This window comes from Onychostruthus taczanowskii, unplaced genomic scaffold (assembly GCF_017590055.1).
Source record: "Onychostruthus taczanowskii isolate IOZ18803 unplaced genomic scaffold, ASM1759005v1 scaffold5, whole genome shotgun sequence".
NCBI lineage: Eukaryota > Metazoa > Chordata > Aves > Passeriformes > Passeridae > Onychostruthus > Onychostruthus taczanowskii.
This window is the reverse complement of record NW_024502568.1, coordinates 8132816-8156936: the sequence shown is the minus strand read 5'-3', so window position 1 is coordinate 8156936 and position 24121 is coordinate 8132816. Positions and strand designations below refer to the sequence as shown.

The following is a 24121-nucleotide window of genomic DNA, read 5'->3' as shown; positions in this document are numbered from 1 at the left end:
GTCTCACAAAGTCTGCTGCAGGGCTTAACCCACACAGCCCAAATCTTAAACTGTCACTGCCAGCCCCATCAAGCAAACAGAACAAAAATAGCTGGGGCAGAGCAGATAGCAGGAGCCACTTTTGCTTGTGCTACACACCATCCCAGATAGAACATCATCAAAATTCAGCCCTGAAACCACCTGTGATCCCTGCCTGGGGACCAGGCTGAGCCCAGGGCTCCATTTGAAGCTCAAGGACAAGCTCAGCCATGACCCAAACATGCAGCAGCACTGAGGCTTCCAGAGGCAGGGAGTGATCCCACAGCCTTCCAGTCAGCTCTGCACCCACCTAAAAATCCACAAAGTCATGGATCACTTGTCTTGCTGCTTTATAAAAAGGATCTTGAGCAATTATTAAATCATGGAGACAAACTTAGAAGGGAGAAAAAGGCTCCCAGACTCCAGCTCTCAGAACAGCCTCACACATCCAGAACATCTCCTTGCCAAAAGGAAAAAGCTTGATAAGGGTATTAATAGCTGGGACAGGGACTCAGGAGGGCTTTCTGTGCTTCTGTTTTATTTCCTGGAATTTTGCTAAGGGGTTTTCTTGGGTGGATAAACTTGAAGGACAGGGTCTGCAATCTCACACTGTAGTCTGTCTGCACCCCACCTTGTTTGCCTCCTCCTTCACAACCTCTTAAGCTCAGCACTTTTGGAAAAAGTCCTGAAGGAAATCTGCTCTCTGCCCTTACCAGAGCAATGCAGCTGTGGCTGCAGAGATCCCTGCCTCACAAAGCTTGTGCTCTTCTACAACAGACACATCCAGAGGGAAAGGGGCTTTGCTCCTTAGGGATGGGCAGGTCAGTCCTCTCAATCCCCCTGCAATTTCCTCTATGGGCCAGGAAAATGCCACAAGGCTGCTCAAGGCTGATCTGGGGAACACAGCCCTGTGCTCTGCCCAGGGGAGAACAAGGAGAAACACAGGAGCTACTGCCAGTGCTCCCCAGGGAGCCAGAATTCCCCACCCATGACAGCATTTACCCACTTGTAGCACCAGGTAGGATCAGGGCTCTGCTGTGCAATGAAAGCATGACACAGACTCTGACACCACACTGTCTCCATCAGGGTAAGTCCAGGTTTTATTGATCTGAGATGCATTGGTTGACAGCTGATTGACAGCTGCAAATCCAAGCCCAGAGTTAAGTTTTTGGGGTCCCCCTCCATGCCTTGTGTCTGTGTGCTCTTTGTTGTGTCACACTGAGAATCAATGGGCAGCTGTTGCCATCACATAAGTGCCACTGAACTAAACAAATTCCATTCAGAAGCTGTGCCACAGGCTCCACTACCTGACCTGAAACAATCCCATGCATCAAATCCCACCACTTTTACCAGCTTTACTTCTTGAAAATGATTGGAAGTGCAAAGCAATCTGAAAAAGTGAATGCTTTTCAGATCAGACACTGTTCATTGCAGAACGTTACAGCTCCTAAATTATTAATATTAAAAAATGAGGTGTCCCAGAGCTGCTAATTTCTGGAGGAGGGAGAGTAGGAGGGGGGTGAGAAGAAAGTATTGTACTGCTACAGGTTATTTTTATCCAATGTTTCTATGCTTCTGTCATTAGCTAATTGATGACACAGCCTGTTTAATATTATGTCTGCCTTTGGTATTTATAGCTCACCAATTACTGTGGTATCTAGGTGCTACTAACAAGCTGCTCTCAGATGAATTTGGATGCTCATGAGTGGATTCTTTGGCACAAGGAAGTGAAATTCCCTTAAAGTTTGATGCTTCATACTAGCCAAAGATTTATTGACCAGCCCACTTAATCATGCATGGGGATGCTGGATCCCAGTTCATTGCATAGTGCAACAGCAGCCACCCCCAGGCACCCTCAGAATTTCTGCTGCACTTGTCATCAGGGGTGTCTGAGACACAATTCTGAGTGAGACACCTCTGAGTATCATCATTTCCTTGAGCAGACCCTAGAGCTCTCACACCAAACTTTCAGATATTTGATCCAAATAAAAAATCCCTGAGAGAGGGAGAGAGGGGAGGACCAATTTCCAGGCAGATTTCCAAGTTAAATACCTCCCAAGTATCAGTGAGACCTTTTTAGTGGAATTCACAGCACCGAGCCATGGCATCATAAGCTGTGTGAGGTTTTGCACTTGTGGCAGATGGCACTGACCTTTGGGCAGTGCTGCTGAGAGAGAAGTGGTACTGTGCCCACTCAGAGCAACATCTGAATGTCAAAACTGCTCTCAACTCTGACAGACAGACACCAAACAGCTCAGTTCGACCTTTGTCCAGAACCTCTCATTGCTACAGTACATTAGCAGGAAAAAAATGTGTCTCAGACTTTTTATTTTGTCTTTCTACCACCTACCATACAGCTTCCATCTGATGATGACACATTCATGGGCTCAAGGACACCACGTTCACAAAGAGCTTCCTGTTTGAGATGCAGGTCCCTTGGGCTGGTCCTGTTGTTTGTGGGACTCAGTAGCATAAGGATTTAACAATTCAAGACCCATCAGGAGCAAGCCCCAGACAAGAGCCTACCTTCTTCCAAGCCCTACAGGTGGCATGCACAGGAGTGGTTACCTGCAGTAAAATGGCAATTTTCTGTAACTGTAAACAATGTCGGTGCCTATGTATTTCATTCCTGCCTTTACTGAGTAGATCTGAGAAATAATGAAACAGGTGGAGAACATTTGAACTTTTATTGTACTGGGTAAAAGCTATATAACATTAACAAATCAAAAGGCATTACTTCCCAAATAGCAAAATGCCAGGCCATTTACATTAGCCATGCTCAGATTCCTGCTGTGATTGGTGTGTAATTGTCCATCAGCAAGGAACAATCTCTCAAAATTAGTGCTTGTCACAGAGCTCCAGACTGCCTAGAGCTGCACTTAGCAGGGCTTATAGCCTGAAATGCACAGAAATCTGCTTTTAACCCCAAATAAAAGAACAGCCTTTCCAGTGCATTCTCTCTGTAGCTGCCCCCTGACTCCTTTTCATTTCTCTTTCATGAGGGAAAGTAGTTTGGCCTTAAAAAAAAAAAAATTAAAATTAAAAAAAATCTTTCTTTCACCGATCTGGCATGTTGTCAAACAGCTTCATGTGACCCACAGATTGCTGCCCCCACAAGATCCATGGGGACTCCAGGAGCTCATGTATCCCACTACAGCATTACACCACAGTACAAAGCTGCAGACACTGTAGGGAAGGGACAAGTCATGAGAGCACTGAGGTTCAGTGGCATCTGAAGGGGACATTCCCTTCCCACCACCAAGTCAGCTCCTCAAGGCACCCAATGTCCCAAAGCTTGGTCTGGCCAGGACCTTCCCCATCAGAAGCAAATACTCCAGCACCAAGGCATTAGCTGCTCCTACTCCTTTCCCCCCACTTCTAGCCAGAAATTTTTGTCATGGAGCTGAGAGCACCTCGCTGTTGCAAGTTTTGTTAAAATAAGCACTTGAGGAGTTTCAGTTTCAAGAAGCTGACACATTCTGCTAAAATGCATTTAGTTAGAAAACTCCCAACCAGCTGTGATAGCATTCAAAATTTCTTTGAATTTTCTTTTTCATTCATAAAGACTGTCAGTATTTTTAAGTTAGAAAGTGACTGAGAAAAGTTTCTATGCCTACAACATTGCTTCTTTTAGTGGCAGCTCCCCAAGAGGAAAAACAATACCTTTAATTTTAAAAGAGAAGGGGAAAGACTGCAGAAACATCAATGGAGAAGATTAGATGGACTGCTGAGAAAAAGAGCACAATTAGTTCCTGTCAACACCCAAATTATTTCTGTGGGGTCTTCAAACTAAGGCAGTGATGGAGCAACAGTGTCAGTCTGTGGAGAAAGTCACTTTGTCCTTTTTCATACTCCAGCACATAGCCAGTGGCAGAGCCTTGTGTCCAGAATTTTCCCCCCTCTGAGGTTGCTCTGTTTCATGCCTTGTTTCCCCTGGCTCTTACTCCCCTTTAAGCTTTCCTGGTCTCTAAGAGAACACAAACATTTGTGGGGCTCTTCAGAAGCTTGCAAGCCTCCCACAAGCAACCAGAATAAACCAATCTCTAGCAATTAAATGGAGACATTTTGCAGCTTTCAGTTGGCTGCAGAAGCAAGCAGAGGAGTGGTTCTGCTTTCTCTCTGTACTCATACCACAGAAACAGCAATTATCAGCAGAGGAATTGGCACAAGAGATCAAAACAGGAGCCTGAGTAGCCTCTACCCAGACAGACTTTTCAGGTGGAGCAAACCAAAGTAAAGGGCAAGGTCCTGGAGAAGTATTTGCTTTAGCAGCTCAGTCTTAATCCATCAACAGCTCCCTCCAAGGCGTGTAAGAGAATAAAGCCACAAGAGCTCTCCTTCCAGCAGGGCACACAGAGTCACATCCTCTGTGCACAGGGCAAGGACTGAGAGCACCTCACGGGGAGCAGCCTCTGATGTGACAGCGAGGGAAGAGCAGCGGCTGCACAGGGGCAGCGATTTTCTCTTTTCTCTCCCAGCACGCAGCCCTGCCCCAGCCTCCCCGGGATGAGCCCTGCCTCGTCTTTAACACCAAAAGGAGCAGCACAGGCACTGACCCTGCTGGAGCAGAGGGATCAGCACCTGCCCTGAGTCTGGAGAAAGGCAGATCTGCTGTGGTATCAGTCCCCTCTGCTTGTGCACGGTGTAACCAGAGGGGAGAAAAGCCTGGAGCATCTGGGGGCAGCACAAGTTATGCCTGAGTGTCTCTCACTCCTGCTGCAGCCCTGGGTTTCAGGGTGCCCCTGCAACCTTCCATGAGACATTCTCAGGGTGTGCTGTCTCCACAGCAGCCTCAGCAAGGGACTGAGCATCTCCTGTGTTGCAACCTTTTTACCATGCTGGGCAAAGAAGGGTCCTGCCATGGCTGCAGTGACCAGTTCACCCAACCTGTGCACAGCAGCCTCAGCAAAAAGCTCATAATTTCCTGGGCACAGGGGCCTTTGTTTAGAAAGCACAATCATGCAAATCATGAAAGCACCTCTATGCAATTCATGCTTCCAAGTGGACATGCAGGGCAGGACATGAGAAAAGACAGCCCAGCTGCACCAAATCAGGAGAAGGAGACAAAGAAAACAGAACAGAGCACTACAAGCTTTACTTTAGCCTGATAGAGGCTAAATAATCCCCTTGAGCTGAGTCAGACGTTTGGAGGAGCTGAACAGTGATGTGCTGACACACCTTGGCACTGTGTGCCAGAGGATGGATGGGGAAGAGCTCCCCCATGGGTGGTACAAGGCTGCTCCCCACCACCTGCCCCAGCTCCTGGACATTTTCTGTCTCAGGCCGGACACTGGGCAGGATGTCCACCCCTTACACTGCAACACCCTCATTCCCTTTCTGCACCCTTTCTGCTCTGGAGGTCACACCAGTGTAGAGAGGAGCTGACACCAGCACCAGCATCCTGCCCTGCCTGCAGTTCCTTTGCTCTACATTTTGCACAGCCCAGACAACCCAATACAGCAACTGGAACCTGAGCTAGATAAACGGCCAAGCTATTTCTCAGGATTAATCACCCTTAGATATGTTGCATGAGACTGCCACAGCTCCACGGCTGGTGAGGTATTTGCTGTCTCAACTCATTGGGAGTCAGGAAAATGAAGCAGCTGTGTGAGGTATCCCATTACTTAGACACTTTGTACTGAACCTGAAGTACCTCACAGGGAGACAGCCAAGAATTCATCCTTCTGTTTTAATAGTCCTGTCCCTTGTCATAGTGTAGGAGTCTGAAAAATTACAGCAAAAATCCTCTACAAAGACCGTAAAAGTGTCCATTACTGTCCTATGAAAATTCACTGTTTCCAACAGAGAAGCCCTCAATATACGTTTTTGGTTTTTTTTTCCTTAATGTGACCTTTAGCTATAAAACAGATTTTTCCCAGGGTTATGTCAGCAGCATGTCCAATTCCTTGCACAGATATTCCACTCAAGGAATTCAGTGGGTTGGGGCAGAGGCAGGGGAGGTTCACTCTGCAAAATTCATCGCACCAGAGAAGCTGAAGGAGACAGGATGAGACAGACAAAGTTCCACGGATACTCAGTGCAGTCCCTGGGTGTTCATCTTGGTTATGAGAGGGGAGAGCCAGCAAAGCTGCAGGATTGCAGTTCTTGGAAGAGATCAGCTCCTTCCCTGCACTGGGGCTCTCTGGGGATGCTGGAGCAGCAGGAATCTGAGACTGGAGAAGCTGAGCTGAATGCAGTCACTCAAACTTTTCTAATTTACCTCAGTGCAGTTTGCCCTACTCTGAGCTGTTGAGCTTGGTAGGGGAGAGAGGCCAGAGAAGAGCCTGCAGTTTTGGTTTCCAGACCAAAGAGGTTTAATGCAAACTTCAAACAAGCACATCACTGTCACATCCACCACCAGTCTGCATTTCATCCACCAGTAGGGGGAAAAAACTAATAAAATAACTTTCAACTTGAGAGAGGCTTCCAGAAGCCTCCCCAGAAACAGCTCCAGTAGGGATGGAACTCCAAGCCCACCCGGGGCTAGGGGCACCTGACACAAGGAAGTCCTTCAGAGCAGCCAGCCCCCAGCCACAGGGCTGAGACAGCCCTACCTTGCAAGGGCCAGTGAAGTTCATCCCTTACAGCAGGCTCTATAGCCACACTACAGTCTCTCCAGTGACACCACAAAGGCACAAAGCCACCTTCCTACTGCTTAAATGCCTCTTCATCACATCTCTTTCCCTGCTGCTCCTCCCTGCTCTCTCCTCCCCCACCTCACACCATCTCATTTTCTCTCTTCCCCTCAAGCCTGCAACTTCCACACAATATTTTTTGGTGTATGTTAAGGATAAAAGAGCCAGAAAACAAGGGTTGAGTCCTGCTCCAAAAGGAAAAAACAAAACCAGCCTCCCTACCCTTACAGTGAGAGCAGAGGGTGCATGCAGCCCCTGGCAGCAGGGCTTCCACAAAAACTTACACTGCATGGAAGTCCAACAATTACATTATTGGCTAAAAATCTGTGTTTACTTTCAGCACAGATGATAACTGCTGCCAGCCACATTTATCTCCCCACAAATCAGATGTTAAAGACGGTGCAGCAGCTCAGCCCACCAAAACTTAGTTGGGGTGGTGTCTGCATGGGAGGCAGCAGAAGGCAAAGAGAAGGAGGTGGGGGCCAAGCCCAGGGCCTCTCTGTACATGCAGAGCTGGTCCTGCTGCCTTTGCTCCTGCTGCAGGGCCTGGCACTCTATTGCTGCTCCTCCAGGCTCCCACAGCTCTGCCCTTCCCCTCCCTTTCACTCAACCCTCCACATCTGGGCCTGAGCCACCCCTACAGAACCCACACTGCCCACTGGATCTGCCTCAGCAGACAGGATCCAAACACTTTTGCCATCTGCTTTAAAGTTGGTGCCAGGCTGAGCTTGTGTCAAGCACCAAATCCAGGCTGGAAGGTCACAAGCCCTACAGACTGATGCAGTTACCTCTGTGTGCTGGATACTCCAGGGAACCTTGGCAGCAGACAGTGTGAGGCATCCTGTCTTTTAAATATGTGCTGTGCATGGCTTCATCACCAACACAATTATCTTCTGAGTATTTATGTCATTTGCTACAACCCTCCTCAATAAATCAGACTGCAGCATCAACATCAAACCATAAGGGAAGATCATTTTATACAGAAAAGCAGTGCTTTAAAATTGCTTATGAGTGCTGTATTAAATAAAATAATAAAAATAAAAACTACTCATAGCTCCAAAACAGTGATGACTTTGCCTTTAAAAATGATTTAGATATTAAAGAAAAAATAATATCCCCAGAGGGGATAATTGCAAAAAGGCAACAAAATAAAATAAAAATTAGGTAGATGATGGGAAAATACATCTTCAGCTCTGTAAATCAGAGCTTTCCCATCCTAAACGCACAGCAGTGCTGAGGAGCAGCATGTTGGCATAGCTGTGCTGTTTTCCTTGCATTCTCAACACACTTTAAATTAAGAAAAGTGACATTCAGAATAAAAGTGTTTTGTGCCCCTGCCTCAGCAGTTAGGGAGGAGAAGTCCTGTCAGCAGCAACATGGTGCAGTCATTTCTCACCCTAGAGTAATGTGGCCCTGGGTGCCTTGAAGTCTCCTGTTGTCATCACTGATCCCCAGGCAAGAATCAGGGAAATGTGCACTCCAGAGCCAGGGAAGAGCCTGCCCTGGCATAGCATGTGAGAGAGTTTAGGACTCACTAATGTCCTTTCTCTAATGATAAAAAAGTGATGCTGCTCACTTCAAGAATCAACTGCTCTGCTATTTCCTCATACCCCAATATCTGGCAGATATGGTGCCACTTTCAGTGAAGAATGGAGAGAGGACACTCTAGGAGAGGATCACAGCATTTGTGTGACAGTAATAAAGACAAGTGTTGCAAAAAAGCAAACTCAATCCTGCCTGCAGAGGCCTCCAAAGCAGAGAATCTGCCCCAAGATGACAGAGCAGCTCCAGGAGGATGCTCCAGAATTCCAAGTCCCATCACCCACACAGCTGCTTTGCAGGAGCAGAGGCCCTGGCACAGAGGCCATGGGGATGGAGGTGCTGTCCACAGAAATCCTGTAAGCCAGAGCCCTCACCAGCACCTGCTGCTCTCACAGGCCAGGGCAAAGATCCTCTTCTCATCCAACTCTAAAAGCAGAGTCTTTAGAGCTCATCCGGGCACTTCAGACTTGCTTGAGTCCAGGGAAAGTCTGTCCTGGTGGCTCAGCCCCTGCCCATGATCCTTTGTTCACTCTCCACAGTGCATGCTCTCCTGAGCATCCTTTTAAATCTTTGAGACTATGAGGTCCTTGCAAGTCAGGCTGCTCTTAGCTCAACTTTTGGCCAGTATCTCACACATGGGATAAGACTTTGCAGCCCCAGCACAGAAGAAAGATGCTCCAATTCTCCACAGTGCACTAAACTTGCTGTGCACCTCATTACCCCTTCTCCTTCTCTCCCAACAAAGATCCCTGCTTAATTTTCCCATGTGGAATGCAATCATTACACTCTCTCATTGCACCATAAACAAGGAACACAGTTTTGTACTGGAAACACTCCTCACCAAATTGTCAGGCAGTGGCATCTTGCATCAAACCTTTATTAAAAGTCCCATAAAAGCTCTGACAAAAGAGCAGAGTGGGCTCAGCAGAGATGGGAAGACTCTGGCAGTGCCTGAGCAGGGCTGCAGGCTCTGTGCTCGCAGGCATCAGCCCAAGATATGTGAGCATTCCAGTGCTCCACCTGCCACCACCTGTCCCTGTAACATCCTGCTGCCAACGCTGCCATCAAATCCAGCTACTGCACAGGTACAGGCACTTAGCTCTCCCTAGATGAGGCTGGCTTTACCAAGCAAAACTTTACATAAGTTCAGGGATGAATCGGGAGCAATCATACTGCACCAGGTGCAATGGCAACCAGCAATGGCACCAGCAATGGCAACAGCCGCCATCAGCAAAGGTGAGCCCTCGTGGCTCCAGCTGAGCTGCTCAGGACCTGCTGGAATGGTGACCAGGGCATCCAGCACGGGCAGAACCCTTCCAGCACCACCACGAGTGGCTCCAGAAAGGAACAGGAGCAGCCAAGAACACCCCAGCAGACCCCACAACCCAAGGCAGAGCTGACCCTGGCTGCACACAGCTCATACACACACAGCTGGATAAACAGCAGGCACCAGGCTGTGTCACAGGCACAGTCCTGCCTCCCCTCCAGCAGACCTGGCCAAGCAGTCAGGAAGCAGAGGAGCAGAGCCCCTTACAAAAACCCAAAGCTGCTGCACTAGGGAAGCACAAAGAGGGGCGGGGAGAGGAGGGTGTTGTTACAGCAGCATCCAGAGGAAGAGTTTGTGAAGTTCCCAGAAAGGAGACTTGGGGATCTGGGACAAAAAAAAAAGATGTTAAGATTATGCATATGTTCCTCTTGTGTCTCCCAGGAGTCTCTAGCTTTGCATCCCAAATTATTCCAGTTCTTCATTAGTCTCTCTGTATCCCCTGCTCAGCAAGCAAGCCAAAATGTCATCCAGTTGTCAAAAGCTAACACATATACAGTGCAAAAATGTTTGCTCCCTCATGTTCAGTCTCTGTGCCAGAAAGACTCACTGCACCTTTCCTTCTCATTCCTTATTTTAATTTCCCCAGCTGACACCATTTGGAGGGGGATTATTGCTTCTGCACAGCCTGGGCCCTTGCATTCCCTCCACCTCTCAGCACCTGGAAACACACTGGGCCTTCAGAAAAACTCCCCACCAAACCTTAAAAACTTCTCCCACATGGTGCTCACCATCCAAGCAAACAGGCATGGCTTGGAGTACAACATCCTAAACCCACCAAGAAATAATTCAAACCCTTCAGTACAGAGGTCTGACCCATGGAGTGTGTTTTTAGTTCTCCTGTGGACCAAGATGTGACCAACAGGCACCCACCCACCCCAGAGATCTTCCATCACAAGGGAGCAGGGCACCCTCACACCCATTGCAGCAAGGGACACCCTTCCCCAATATTCCCAGGCAACAGAGCTCCCTTGGCCCTGGAGGAGGCACCAGCTATAAGGAAGGAGCAGCAGAGTTGCTAAAGGCAGCCATGAGACAGCCCAGACCCCTCTGGCAGACACACCAGCCTGGAAACAAGTCCTTGCAGAGGAGAGGCAGCTTCTGCCTCCCCTAAACTCTGCAAGCAAAGCAGGAAAGCTCGGCAAGGTGGGACCAAAGGGGCTTTGGCAACTAATCTGCACAGTAAATTAGGTTTAAAGGAGGGGGGTGGCATGAAAGGCCCATAAATGCACCCCAGTGATTGATGCACAGCCCTGAGCTGTGGTTACAATCCCGTGATCCAGACAGCTCCATTAATCACCACTGCACCCACTAAACTCTGCTCTAGTTCTGGGAGCAGTTTCCCTGGAAAATGGCTCATGTTTCTAGGATTGCCAGGTCTTTTACTTCTTGGTTCTTCACTCTCTCTTGCCCTTTTTTTTTTTTTTTCCTTAAATAAGCAATAAACTTATCAAAGTCCTGATGTTTTCTTATGGCCCCGGCCATTCTCACCTTCCATGATGCCCTTCTCCCCAAGGGGATTTCAGTCTGTCCCACTCTAAAAATAATTCTAGAGAAATTACAGAGGAGTTCTACTCCATCTGTCTCTAAAAGTGGGGTTTGTGCTCATATTGTTTGTCAGTGACACACCATTGCCACAATTACCACTGCTATTTTATCTCTCTCTGCCTGTAATGCTGATGAGAGAGCAGCAAACTGTGCTGGGTTTTAAGCTGAATAAGTCACTTAAATACATTTATACCCCCAGATCACAACATAAAGCATAAATCTAACCATCTATCATGCACTCACTTGATATGAATGCTCACCATGATATCAGGCAAAGCAATCAGAAGAAAAGCACGGGATGATTTGAGCTGCAGTTGCCTGCAAGTATTTGACAAGGGTATTAGACGAAAAAAATTCAAAAAAGGGATGAAGCTTCTCACCTAGACATGGCTTTTGCTGGGCTGATTCCAGAGAGAAAGCAGAGACTTGAAAAACTTCTTGGTAGATTTGCAGCTATGCTTGTAATATTCTGAACCAGCAAGGGATTGCCCAAGGCTTGGCATTGAAACTGGGTTCTTTTCTTGACAAATCAAAGAGAAAAAATGCCCAGAGCCAGGATGCCTGGTATGGGGGACCTGGCTCAGGTTCTGCCTGCAAAGCATCTCCCAGTTGCCCTCCCCAGCTTCACTCCACTGCCCTGTCTGAGCAGCACGGCTGGGGGGGCCTGTCCTCATCACTGCTGGGCCAAAAGCTGAGAGATAATTGGGATGATGATTGAATCCTGCACACCTGAAACTTTTCTCTGAGGGACTCTGCCATAGGGAAGAAATACCTTGTGCTTCCAGCTGCCTGTGCAAGATGTGATGCAGTGTCTGAGCAGGGCTGTTTTGATCTGGTTGGTGTTGGTCCTTTTCCTTGCAGTCTTCATCTGGACTGTGCTAGAGGAAGGTGAAATACGGTTACAGACCTCACCATGTCTGATCCTAGGCAAGAGCCTTCCTCCCAGCAGGCAATTAACACAACATCTTTGTTCCAAATTCCCTTCTCCCTCAGCTTGAGTCCAACACAAAAACAAGGAAGATGCGAGCCATGGTGTGAAAACTTTGTTGCCTTTCTCTTCCTTGCAGGTGCTCAGAGAGGAGAGGGATGAAGGTACCACACAGTCACGTTGGAGACAACACTTCAACCTCTCATCCACCCTGAGGATCTCTGCTCCCAACGCTTATCAGCTCCCTGAGCAACATTCTGCCTGCAGCACATCACTGTATGGACTGTGCCTTAAATGTAGGCATTTCCTCATGGAAGCATTGTGCAGCATCCCAGCCTTACTGCTTTTCCTAGACTCAAATAAAAGCCACCAAAGGGTTGGTTTTTCCCCCCAGGATTGCTGACTGTCCCATCAGGCATCTCCCAAAGGCAGTTTCCCAAGGCTGCCCTGCACTCTCCCAGCCCTAGGGGAAGACTTTCCCCGCACTCCACTTCATGGTAGGCTTAAGCAAACTCCAGTGGCTTCTCAGCACAGCTGGCCTGTCCTGGTGAGCTGGGGAAGAGGGCAGGAGAGGGGCACTCTGCAGAGTGCAGCCCTGCCCAGTTCACCTGGGGGAATTTGTCCATGCATGCACAAGGCTGGGGGCAAAGTTGACAGCAGGGAATCGGGCAGGTTACAGGAGAAGATGTTTTATCTTATATCAGGAGGCAGGAGTGTATCACAGACCCCAATGCTCCTTTGCACTGTGCTCAGGTGAATTTTAGCTGAATATATGACACAAAAAGTCTCAAGTTCCCATCTTCAACTCCAGAAAAAAAGGAAAAAAAGAAAAAAAAAGAAAAAATCTCAGTGACCCGTCTTGCCCACGGTGCTGACAGAGCACCCGAGATGGTCACTGCATCATGCTTTGCTTCTTCACTAAAATTCATCTCCAACCCAGGCAGGGTAGATGCCTGGATAAAGGCAGAGGCCAGTCCTGGGGTACAGCAGTGAACACCATCACTCTTTCTCCAGGCAGACCTGGGGCTGTTTGGATGCCTCAGCTCAGGGACTGGAGGCAGCCAGGGGCAAAGTGGGTGCAGCCCAGGGACACAGGATGGTGCTGAGGAAACCAGAACTGGCAGCACATGGAATAAAAGAAAGTGAAGAAAGGAAGGTCCCAGCTGCAAAACTTGATCAAAGCCCAGCAGAAATCTGCAGGCTGCCAGTGAAGGGAACAGGCAGGGGAGAGGCAGTGGGGGACAGAGGGCTCTGGAGTTGGCTGCCAGCTTGCACTAAAGAAGATAGGAAAGAAAAAAAATCAGTTATCCCTCATCCTGAAGTAAATTACAAGACACATCCCTCAAGAGCACAAGGTGAAGCTCTTGATCAGACAAGCGATGCTGGCATGTAATTCCCCTTGATATCAGCTGATTTGAATTTTAGTGCTTATGAAGGGTGCATGACTGACAGCTCTGGAATCTGCAGGCATCTGTTCCCATGCAGGAGCAGAGCACCCCCATGGCAGCTCTGCTGCTGGCTGGAGCTGCAGGGAAGGGTGGCACATCTGGGGAAGGAGGACAGAGCTCATCCATGCTCCAGCCAGCCCTTGTGCACAGCATCAGAACTGGGCATATGGGGCCTGTTTGTGCCTTGTGAACATGGGCATTTGCCTCATATTATTTAAAATATAAACTTAGCCACAGAAAGGATAAGATCTCCCAGGGTTATGGATCCCATTCTTCTGACACCTATCCACATGAGATATCCACCTGTCCATGAGAGCTGGGTGGGAGCTGCAGAAGTAGAGGGGAGAACATATTCCAACACCAGGTCAGTACCAAAGTAGTCTCTTGGACATTCTTTCTCCCAGGATCAACCATGGGGTCTACCAACAGCAAAACCCACCAGAAACACCACCCCCAGAGCCTCCAGAGTCCTGTAAGACAGAAACACCTCATTGCTGAGGATGCCCCTCAGTGTATCCATCCAGGCTGCTTATCCTGAGTTACTGACCAAGGGGCAGCTATTCACAGAATTCACTGAGTTGGAAGGGACCCATCAGGGTCATCCACTCCTGCAAGGACACCTCAAGAGTCACACCACATGCCTTGAGAGCATTGTCCAAACACTTCTCAAACCCTGTCAGGCTTGGTGCTGTGACCACTTTCCCCGGGGAGCCTGTTCCAGTGCCAATCATCCTCTGGGCGAAGAACCTTCTCCTAACATTCCCTGGCTCAGCTTCATGCCATTTCCTTGAGCCCTGTCACTGGTCATGAGAAAGAAGAGATCAGTGTCTGCCCCTGCTCTTCCCCTCTCAAGAAAGCTGTAACTGCAGTGAGGTCTCCTCTCAGTCTCCTCTTCCCCGGGCTGAACAGTCCAGGTGACCTCAGCCACTCCTCACACGGCTTCCCCTCCAGACCCTTCACCATCCTTGTGGCCTCCTTCAGATCTCTCTAACAGTTTAATGTCTTTTCTGTATTGTGTCACCCAAACCTGCCCCAGCACTGGAGGTGAGGCTGCTCCAGCCCAGAGCAGAGCAGGACAATCCCCTCCCTTGCCCGGCTGGCCATGCTGTCCCTGGTGCCCCCCAGGACACATTTGGCCTCCTGGCTGCCAGGGCACTGCTGGCTCATATTCAGCTTGCCATCAATCAGGACCCCCAGGTCCCTTTCCACAGTGCTGCTCTCCAGATTTTCATTCCCCAATCTATGCACACAACCCCATCCCAAGTGCAGAATCTGGCACTTGTCCTTGCTAAAAATCATACAGTTGATGATTGCCCATCTCTCTGATTTGTCAGGGTCTCTCTGTCCTGGAATGGTTTGCATGCCACCAACATTCAATATCAATGGTGAAATTCAGAAAACAAACAAAATAAAATGAGACTTGAATTCACTAAGCCCACACCATTTTAAAAGCAAAGTAGAAATTGGATCCGTTTAGATGCAAATGGAATACTCTAAACCCTCACTCGTATACCCAGGCAGAAATCTGTTGAGTTCTGTAACCAAAGTTCACTTAATTGCTCACTTCTTCCAGTTAATGCACATCACTCCTCTTCTGTGCTGCATACCAATTGAAACAGCTTTTCTGCAACAAGGACAACAGAATCCATTCTAAAACCAAGCCACAACAGAGTTGCTCTGAGGAATTTTGAAGGTAACTTTGGCAAGAGAAGCTGACTAGCAAAGCTGCTGCAAATTCAGGAGTGCTGCAAGCACTAGGAGTTAGCAAATAGCTCACCACTGAGCAAATAAATCAATGCAGGGCTGTTAACAAAGTCTGGTCCAAGACATTTCAGGTCTGCTTGTCTTTTTCCTCTACAGCACCTGAATCAGCAAGGGACTTGGCAATTTCTGAAGACTTGTGTACACTCAGTTAAAATAAAACTCCAGTGATGAGTTTTCCTAACTGGTCAAGAGGGAATACCTCTGAACAATAGCACAGAAATTGCACGGGAGGAGGTAGCTCCACTGGGGGCTCAGAAGCAAGGATATTTATTTCCCAGGTAACTCCCAGAGTTTGCCCTGTCTTTCAACAACATCATGAGGTTCTGAACATCCTTCATCAAAGGGGGCTGGCTACAGGGAGGCACAGCCTTTACAGAGCAAAACCAAACCCTTCTGAGGATTTTACCAAATTTGTGAGTTAAGACCCTTAGGGTCACACCCCTCACGGTTTTGCTCATAGCCTGACCTGACTGCAAAGTAAAACAAGCTCACAAACTGCTGCTTTGGGCACCTTTTCATTGAAGTGAGAAAGGTGGTTTAAGCAAACACATTTTACTCTGCAGCTGGGACAGCTAAGTACCTGTGGTCAGCTCCTGCAGCTCAGCTGCCACAGAATAGCTTTCGGCGTGATCACGTGAATGTCAAAGCAATCCTAGAAAAATGTGCTGTTGCCAGAAGCTGGGCACAGCATTCTAATTTTTTTTTTATTATTATTTATTCTTTCAACGAAATACCCATCTTTCCTCCAGAAACACTCTGTTCTTAGGATAGAATTTCAGGCTGTTCATGGGGAGGTCACGGTGATCAGTGTCTATATGTTTTGTAGGAAAGAATGGTTAATCAGCAACATCCCAGGGTGATGCCAAATATACCACTCCCTTAGTACTTTGGCTTTTATCATCTTATGGGTCTCAATAAGTATGAGCTATCACTGCATCTTGCCACTACACAAACATGCTTTGTTTCTACAGGGACACTTGGAAAATTAAGAGGGATCAACAAAAGTTGCAAATACATACTTCACTTGAAGTGCATTCAAACCCCATGTAGAGATTCTCATTTAAGATTACAATGGCTTAAAATTACTGCTTAGTCTTCTGCCAAGAAAGAGCCCTGAGAAATGGCTCTTGCTGTGAAGCACTGTGAAGTTTAAATCAGTTTAGAATGGCTGAAATCGTAGTTTTTATATCCACTTCACACCTGGGCATATTAAAGTGCCCACCACGAAAAAGAGAGGCTCCTGGCCACCATGGAAGGAAACTCAGATCTGTCGAGATCCGTTTTGCAAATATAAAATCCTTCAAAACATCTTTTGCACTTGTTTTTTTTTTTCTTCCTGGGTCTTGGGTAAGCTGAAGATCTCATCACAAAAAAAAAACAACAAAAAAAAAAAAACCAAAAAAAAACAAAAAAAACCAAAAACAACAACCCCACAACTAACAACAAAACCCCCACAAAACAAAAACAAGAAAAGAAAAACGAAAACAACATGACCACGAAGAAGCCAACTTATCTAAGATGAGGTTTATGGTTTTTTAAACGTACTGAGGTCTGCAGAGGGACCAAAAATTTCAGTAAACCTTCACAGCTGCTCCACTTCAGGGAGAAAGCAAGCTGAAGGGTAAGGCTTAGAGGGGCAGGCAGCTGCTCTGACCTCAGCCACTTGCAGCATGTCCTACAGGTCCTGCCCTGCTCTCTCACACCTACAGATGCTACAGGCATGGCTTCAGCTCCCCTTTGGAAAACAGGGCTCCCAGACAAGCCCAGGGGATGAGATCCTGACATCTTTCTGTATGCTGAACAGCACAAGTTACTGATCTGTGTGAGGCTGTTTACAAAGCATCCAAGTAGAGAAGAGAAGGAGCATCAAAATCAAGTGTCTGCTTTTAGAAATGCACTAAGCACACTAAAAACACACCCTGCTAGAGGAGATGGCACAACAGCTAAACCACCAGCTAGGAAAATAATACTCAATTGCTAAAGTCCCTAAATACAAATATACATGATTTAGATACCCAAATTTGGGTAAAGATAGTTGGGATGGTCCAACTATCTTCCATTTTCAGGAAGAGTCATTAACATTTCAGTGATGGCAGGCACTGCTTTTGCTGCCCAGCTTCTCTTTTTGACTTCCCTGCCACCTCTGCCCTCTGTTAACCTCACGTGGGCAACAGGGAATAAGGCAAGGGGATCTCCTTCTCTGCTCTATCTTGCAACATTTTTAGGACACAACAGTGTCACACTAAACAAAGGTACAAAACAGCAGCCTGAGACCAGGCACTCCAGGCACTGTGGGCTCACACAGTAATCGACAGCCCACCTGCAGGCAATGCTCTGGGCCATGCTGCTGGATGCCTCCGGAGCCGCTCCTTGTTTGAAGGCTCTGGGAGAGAAACCTTTCACCTTCTCCACCTGATCTTTCCACACCCACAGACCCCTTTTCTGGCAGTGCAATCCATCCCTCTTCATTCTGCAGGCAGCTTGGTCTTGGCCAGCACACAGGAGGCAGCACTGAAGTTGTTCCTGTCAGCACAGCAGGCACCAGTGGCTCCCTGAAGGACAGGACAGCACCAGGAGCTCAGCTGCAGGGCTGAGCTTGTTAAATGTGCCCAGGAGGAGCTGAGCAGGGCTCTCCAGACCCATCAGTGCCCCAGGGCCCAGCACAGCAAAGCCGCACAGCAAAGCCTCTGCTCTGTGCTGCTGCTAAAAGCCTGCATGTGCCAAGTTCTCAGCCCCTCTCCCTGCCTCCCCAGCCCATCCTGGGGCTTGCAGATCTCAGCACAACAGGGTCTGAGCTGTGTCCTGGTTTTCACTGCTGTTGACTCAAAGGGTTCCCAGATTTACAGCAGCAGGACATGTTACTGTGTGTGTGAATCTGCTGCTCCAGATTCACCAAGCAAGGGTAAATTAAGGACTGGATTCTTGTGTCTGTCATAGCTGGCAGGTGATCCCAGAAGGGTCATGGTCCCACATTTGAACTTGATAGTTCAGTGTATGGTGTCTTTTTTTGTGTCCTGCTCATGCAATACACTGAACACAGACCTGCCAAACAAGACCAGACAAAGCTTAAGTTTGATGTGAAATTACTTGAAATATTATCTACACACTGCAAGAGCTCTGAAAGTGAACAATATTACATACTTTGCTCACTAAAAAAGGCTCCAAGATGGATTTACTGTGCAAGCTCCAATCCAAAGCAATTAAAGTGAAGAAAGATTTCCTCTAACTTAAGTGCCATGGATCATAGCCCTTCACCTCCATCTTTTCACATATCTTTACAGGAACAAGAAGTTAAATATATACTTGCTACATCTTGCACAGACTGGAATTCAATTAACATTTTTCTGCAACAAAACTTAGAGAAGCACTTCAGAGCTGCTGCTCACAATGCAGAAGCAAGTGAACAAATGATATTCTCATTAGCGCTCTGCCTTTCCCTGCTGCGCAAGCCAAATCCTTGAACACTAAAAGCACCTCAGCATCAGCTGGGTTCACAGACATCCAGAGCAATTTTTCAAGCTCCCTGACTTTTATAGACCAGGGGGGAAGGGATTTGGTGTGCTTTAATCCGTTCTATTATATGAACTCAGAAATGGTTTTCATTCTCTAGCACTATAAATTAAACTGGCTGCAGTTATTCTATTCCTGATTATGCTGAAAGTTACTGGCAATAATTTGATGACTATATTTTCTTGTCTTTTTTTTCTTCTTCTTTTCCAAATTAACCTGTGAATTTAGTTTCTGTGGTAGTAAGTAACTAATGCAATAAAACTGAAGATAGTAGCCAGCACATTCACATCTTGATGCCTGAAATTGTGGATGAACAAATTAAAGCTTCTTTACCTTGTAGGTGAAATTTACTGTATTCAATTCCCAGCTCTTTAGGCTGGAAGAACTTGTTGTATGAGAAAATCACATTATTTTGCAGTCCCCTACATTTTTTTTTTTTTTAATCTAGAAGACTGAAGACTAGCCACCTTTTCAATGTAAGTGATTTTACCTTTGCAAGTCTTTAGAGAAATACCATCCCAACCATTTTAAAGACAGGAAAAACTTAGGTCAAGAATAATTTACAGAAAAGCTTTTTACTCATGCTGTACAAGCTACTATTAATACAACTCAAGACAGAAAATCATCTACTGCACTCATAAAAATATATGAAAGTAGGGAACAAATTCCATCTGCTTGGCTTCCCCTCCTTTCCCCTGACCGCTGAGACAATTTGTCTCCTAAACCCTGGTAACAAGCAGAGAGAAAGTGAGACCACACTGGTGAGGCCACTCCTCAAGTGCTATGTCCACTTCTGGGTCCCTCACCCCAAGAAAGACATGGAGGGACTGGAGTGTGCTCAGAGAAGGGTAAAGGAGCTGGGGAAGGTCTAGAGAGTCCTAAAATGAGTTGCTGAAGGAGCTGGGGGGCTCAGCCTGGAGAAAAGAAGGCTCAGGAGTGACTTTATCATTCTACAACTACCTTAAAGGAGTTGACAGAAGCAGGGGCTCGGCCTCTTCTCCCAGGTAACAAGTGACAAGAGAAGAAGACATGGCCTCAGGCTGTGCCACGGGAGGCTCACGTTGGACACCAGGAAGAATTTCTTCACAGAAAGGGTGGTTAAGCATTGGAACAGGCTGCCCAGGGAGGTGGTGGAGCCACCATCTGCTCAAGAGTTGCTTAAGAAACCACTGGATGTTACACCTAGTGCTCTGGTTTAGTTGACAAGCTGATGCTCAGCCAAAGGTGGGACTGGATGATCTTGGAGGTTTTTTCCAACCTGAACGATTCTGTGGGAGATTGCACAGACTCAGATTACCTCTGGATGAGTTAAGGGGCACACTGTACATTTTGGAGTGCAATCCATCAGCGGCTTCTCTACAGAGTGATGGGGTTCTTGGAGTCCAACTGTGCCTCTAGTCCATGTGAATTAATAAATGTGTCTTTGATGATTTATTTCAATACAAATTACTTGCCAGTGTAAGCACAGCAAATCCAGCTCCAGGCAGGATACTTTGGACCTTAGCAAATACCAGCTCCTAAAAGCTTCAGTACAACCTACTTGGGATTCCATCAAACACAAGTGCCCATGTCAGTTGCTGTCAATTATTCCATCTATAAGGACACGTCAGATACACAAAAGACACTATTCTGACAGCATGACTGCCCTAAAATGATAACTTTAGCATAATGCACTTGACAATGAGAAAAGCAATAATAGCTATTTTGGGGACAAAAGAAAAATACAATGGATCTGATGACTAAGTGTTCTGGTCCCCAATGTAAAAGCAAAGTAGATCCCTGTCGTATTTAACTTGATTCTTTTGAATTAAACACTTCCATTAAAGTTTCCCACAGTAGCTTTAATATTTAATTATGTATTCCACCAAAGAAAAGAACAAAATCTTTGCAAAGGGTTTTTTTGGGCTTTTTTTTTTTCCTACATGTGAAATATTTATCAGCATATCTCTTTGGACAAGTATTTTTATCCCCCAGGCAGGGAAAAAAAAAACTTCCACGTTCAAATCAGTTTCAAAACATTTTATTTTACAGCTTGAAAGTTTTCTATACTTCAGCACCTCATGCCGTGACTTTGTTATTTCACTTGTTAATGAATGGTAATTAAATCTCTTTTGGCTGGAAAGGTTGGAGGGCTCCTGCTGTATTACAAAAACAATTTCTGAAAGTTACAAAAATGCCCAAGTGTCTAGAAATTAAAGCATAAAGTTTGCCATGTTTTGAGTCCAAGTTTTAATCGCTCGGAAGGATTTGTGTGGGAGAACAGCATGTCCCAGTGAGTGTGCACAGTCCCCCCAGATTGAACAGACATAATTATGTCACTTTGTATCTACCAGAGTAAACAAAATCGTGCTCTTAATAATGTACATTGTGGCCACAAACTTCCTTGATCTTCCTAACAACTGTAGCAAACACTGCATAAACCCTATTATACACTACCTACACAAAGAACTGCTACATATGTACATCTAAGTAAAGACTTGTTAATTTTGCATTTGCTCAGCAGGGCTTGAAACATCAGCCTATTAATTTTTCTTCTTTTCTGTATTCTCATTTCTTTCAGGTGCTTTGAGTCAGAAGATAAATGGAATGAGTGCTTACAACTGAGGTAGATAAAAGAGAAATAACTACATATTAAGGCATTTTGTGGCGTTACAGTGCTAAATAGAGACACAGTATTGAAGAAGAAATATCTCCACTATCCATTTACATCCATGCAGGCGTCTGCTGGCATCAAATGGGCACATTTGGTACACAGGTTGTAAAAAGAACTATGTTAATTCCAATATAAAATGTAAAATATATAAATGCAATATAAAATGTAATTCTAGCGTAAAAATGTGTTTTATTGCATACAATATACCATTTTTTCCTGCAGGTGATACAGTGATTTCAGTAGATTCTGAATCTCTTTTAAAATTACAGTTTCTCAAACAAGAAACTGGGAACAGGAATGCAACTAATTGAGTGCATTCCTAGACTGCAATTTTGGGAATGGGTTTGCTTGAAGGAAAGCCCCCTATGTTGAAGTGAGGCACATCAGTCTTGAGGGGTGGTAATTTTGTCCTCATATCAATGCTGGATCGCTCCTTCTCCCTTTAAATAGAAACAAAGAAACAGAAAATTCATCCTCCATTCTGCAGCGCAGAGATGTTTAAAAACCAAGGAAATCTGTGTCCTCCAGAGTTTCTTTGATGCAACCACATATCAATTTTAAAAGTGTTGATTAAAGCCTGTTAGGCTAAACCTCCAAGACTAGGTGTCTGTTTGGATGTAATTACAAAACCACCGATGGGGTTTGGAATTATTAAAAATTAGAAATAAATGAGCTTTCTTTGTGCTACTCCCCAAAATGGTCAGAGCACCTCATTAGAGCAAGTACCTACGTGAGCTCCATGACTTCAGATTTCTAATCACCATCCTGTTCTAGCTGGAATATGCCTGTTTCCAAACAAACAGCTATATTCATCAAAGGCACAATGGGGAGGTTTTTGTCCTTTGTTGAATTTTAATGAATATATAGTGCTATCTGTCTTCACATTTTAGCAAAGTTCCAGTGATAATTGCCGTGTCTGTGGCATTTGCAGAAAATGCTGTAGGTACACTGACAGCCCCAGGGAGCTGCTCCATCTGAGAATCCAGGAGCTCTTGACTTTGATGGCCTCAAGAGGAGGGAACAAGAGTTAGCTGGTTCCACTCTCACAAAGTTGGGGAGGTGAGCAGAGCACTACAAAGACAAAGAGCAATATTCCAACCTCACTGTGATATTCCTGGATGCTTCAGAGAGAGGCCCTGAGACACTTAAGATTAACCAAGGGGAGCTTTATGAACTTTTAGTTTATCATAACAGCAGAAGTCTCAAGGCTTTACAAAGAATGTCAGTACCATTACTTTATTTCAAAGTCACTGGGATTGTAAAACAAATGTGAGTGTGACCACACTTCTACAAAATCTAGCCTTCTCACATGAGTATCTTTGCTCAGTCCCCACTAAGGGAAAGGAAAACACTTCTGTAATCATTACTTTCCTGTTTGCCCCTAAATAACTGTCTGGATGGGAAGAAGTTCGGGGAAACCGAGTCAGATGTCTAGCTATGCATCCTTTTCCAAACTTGACCCATACAGAGGAAGAAGAATAGCCAAAAGAATAGCACAGATGAACTTAACAAATGAAAACCACTTATAACTGGTTTTAACTGTATTAATGTAGCCCTAATGGATATGCCAGCTGACAGCACTAACATTCTGTATTTCGATGGCTTATCCCATCTCACTATTGGGCTTCCAAGTCTAGGAAGAGAAATTATCCAGAATCCATGCTCATTTTTTCCTCGTGCTCCTCATGAAGACAACAAACAGATGTGCTCATCAGTATGGAAAATTCTATGCAATTGAATAATATAATATATTATGCAGAATTAATGTGCAACCAGCCACGTGCAAAAGCTCCCACTTACTACTGACATCCCTCAGTGCAGTTCTTTACATATATAGGACTGCTAGATTAGGTCTCTGGTGTGGATTTAAGCCTCATATTTTCTCACAAATCCTTATCAAGATCAAAATGGGATCCGGGTGCTAGAAGCAACTAGGAAAATAGTGACGCAGAAAGGGTTCAAGGAGCTGAAGTTAAAAATAGGAAGAGATAGAACAAGAACAGCTAAGACAACTGGGAAAAGCAACATTCAGAATCAGAGAGCTGAAAAAGAGGATTTCAAATTCACAACCAAAATCTTAAACACTGAATTTTCATTTTTAACACAAAACAAAGCTAAATTCCCACTGTCACTATATTCCTTGAGCATCACATACAAAGCTACATTTATTCAGTACCACGATGTTAAATCACAACTCAAAGCTATCTTGTGCAAATCAATAAAAACTTTAGATGATAACTTTGTGTAGGGTTATCTGAGAGTATTAATTCTCTTTCATACCAGGGTAGTCAATAATGTCGTTAATGCTATTGTCCTGACAGGATCCTCTTTGTATTAGCAAACCCAGCTACATTTATTTCAGACATGATGTTAACATTAGCCAGCAATATAGAGAATCAAGTCAGTGGTTTTCTGTCAGCTGGAATTTAGAGATATCTGAGATTGTATTAATCAAATGGCCCTGGCTCTTTGGCCAGCATCCACACAGCAGGCACTGCCTGTCCAGCCCTGCCTGAGGCAGCACGCTGTGGGATGGCTGGATGGCAAGGAAGAGGACTCCTTGGGGAAGAACCTGACTGCACACCAGGTTCTCTCTGCTGCAGAAAGCCAGCAATGTGTCTTGCACACCTGGCAGGCTGGAGAAGGAGATCTGCACAAGGTTGTTTCCCTTGCCAGCACAAAGCACAGCCTAGAGACAGCAGAAGTTGCAGTTACCCAGGACTGGTATGCCCAGCTGTGCCTCTGGGCTCT

General features: G+C 46.0%; 1 protein-coding gene across 1 annotated transcript in view; it reads right to left on the bottom strand.

The window, feature by feature from the left end:
- Positions 1-21689: 21689 nt before the first annotated feature.
- CFAP58 (cilia and flagella associated protein 58) overlaps positions 21690-24121 on the bottom strand; it is a 55791-nt gene continuing 53359 nt past the window's right edge. Inside the window, exon 17 of the mRNA XM_041415535.1 lies at positions 21690-21810. Coding sequence (XP_041271469.1) covers positions 21690-21810 — 121 coding nt within the window. The remainder of the gene's footprint in view (positions 21811-24121) is intronic.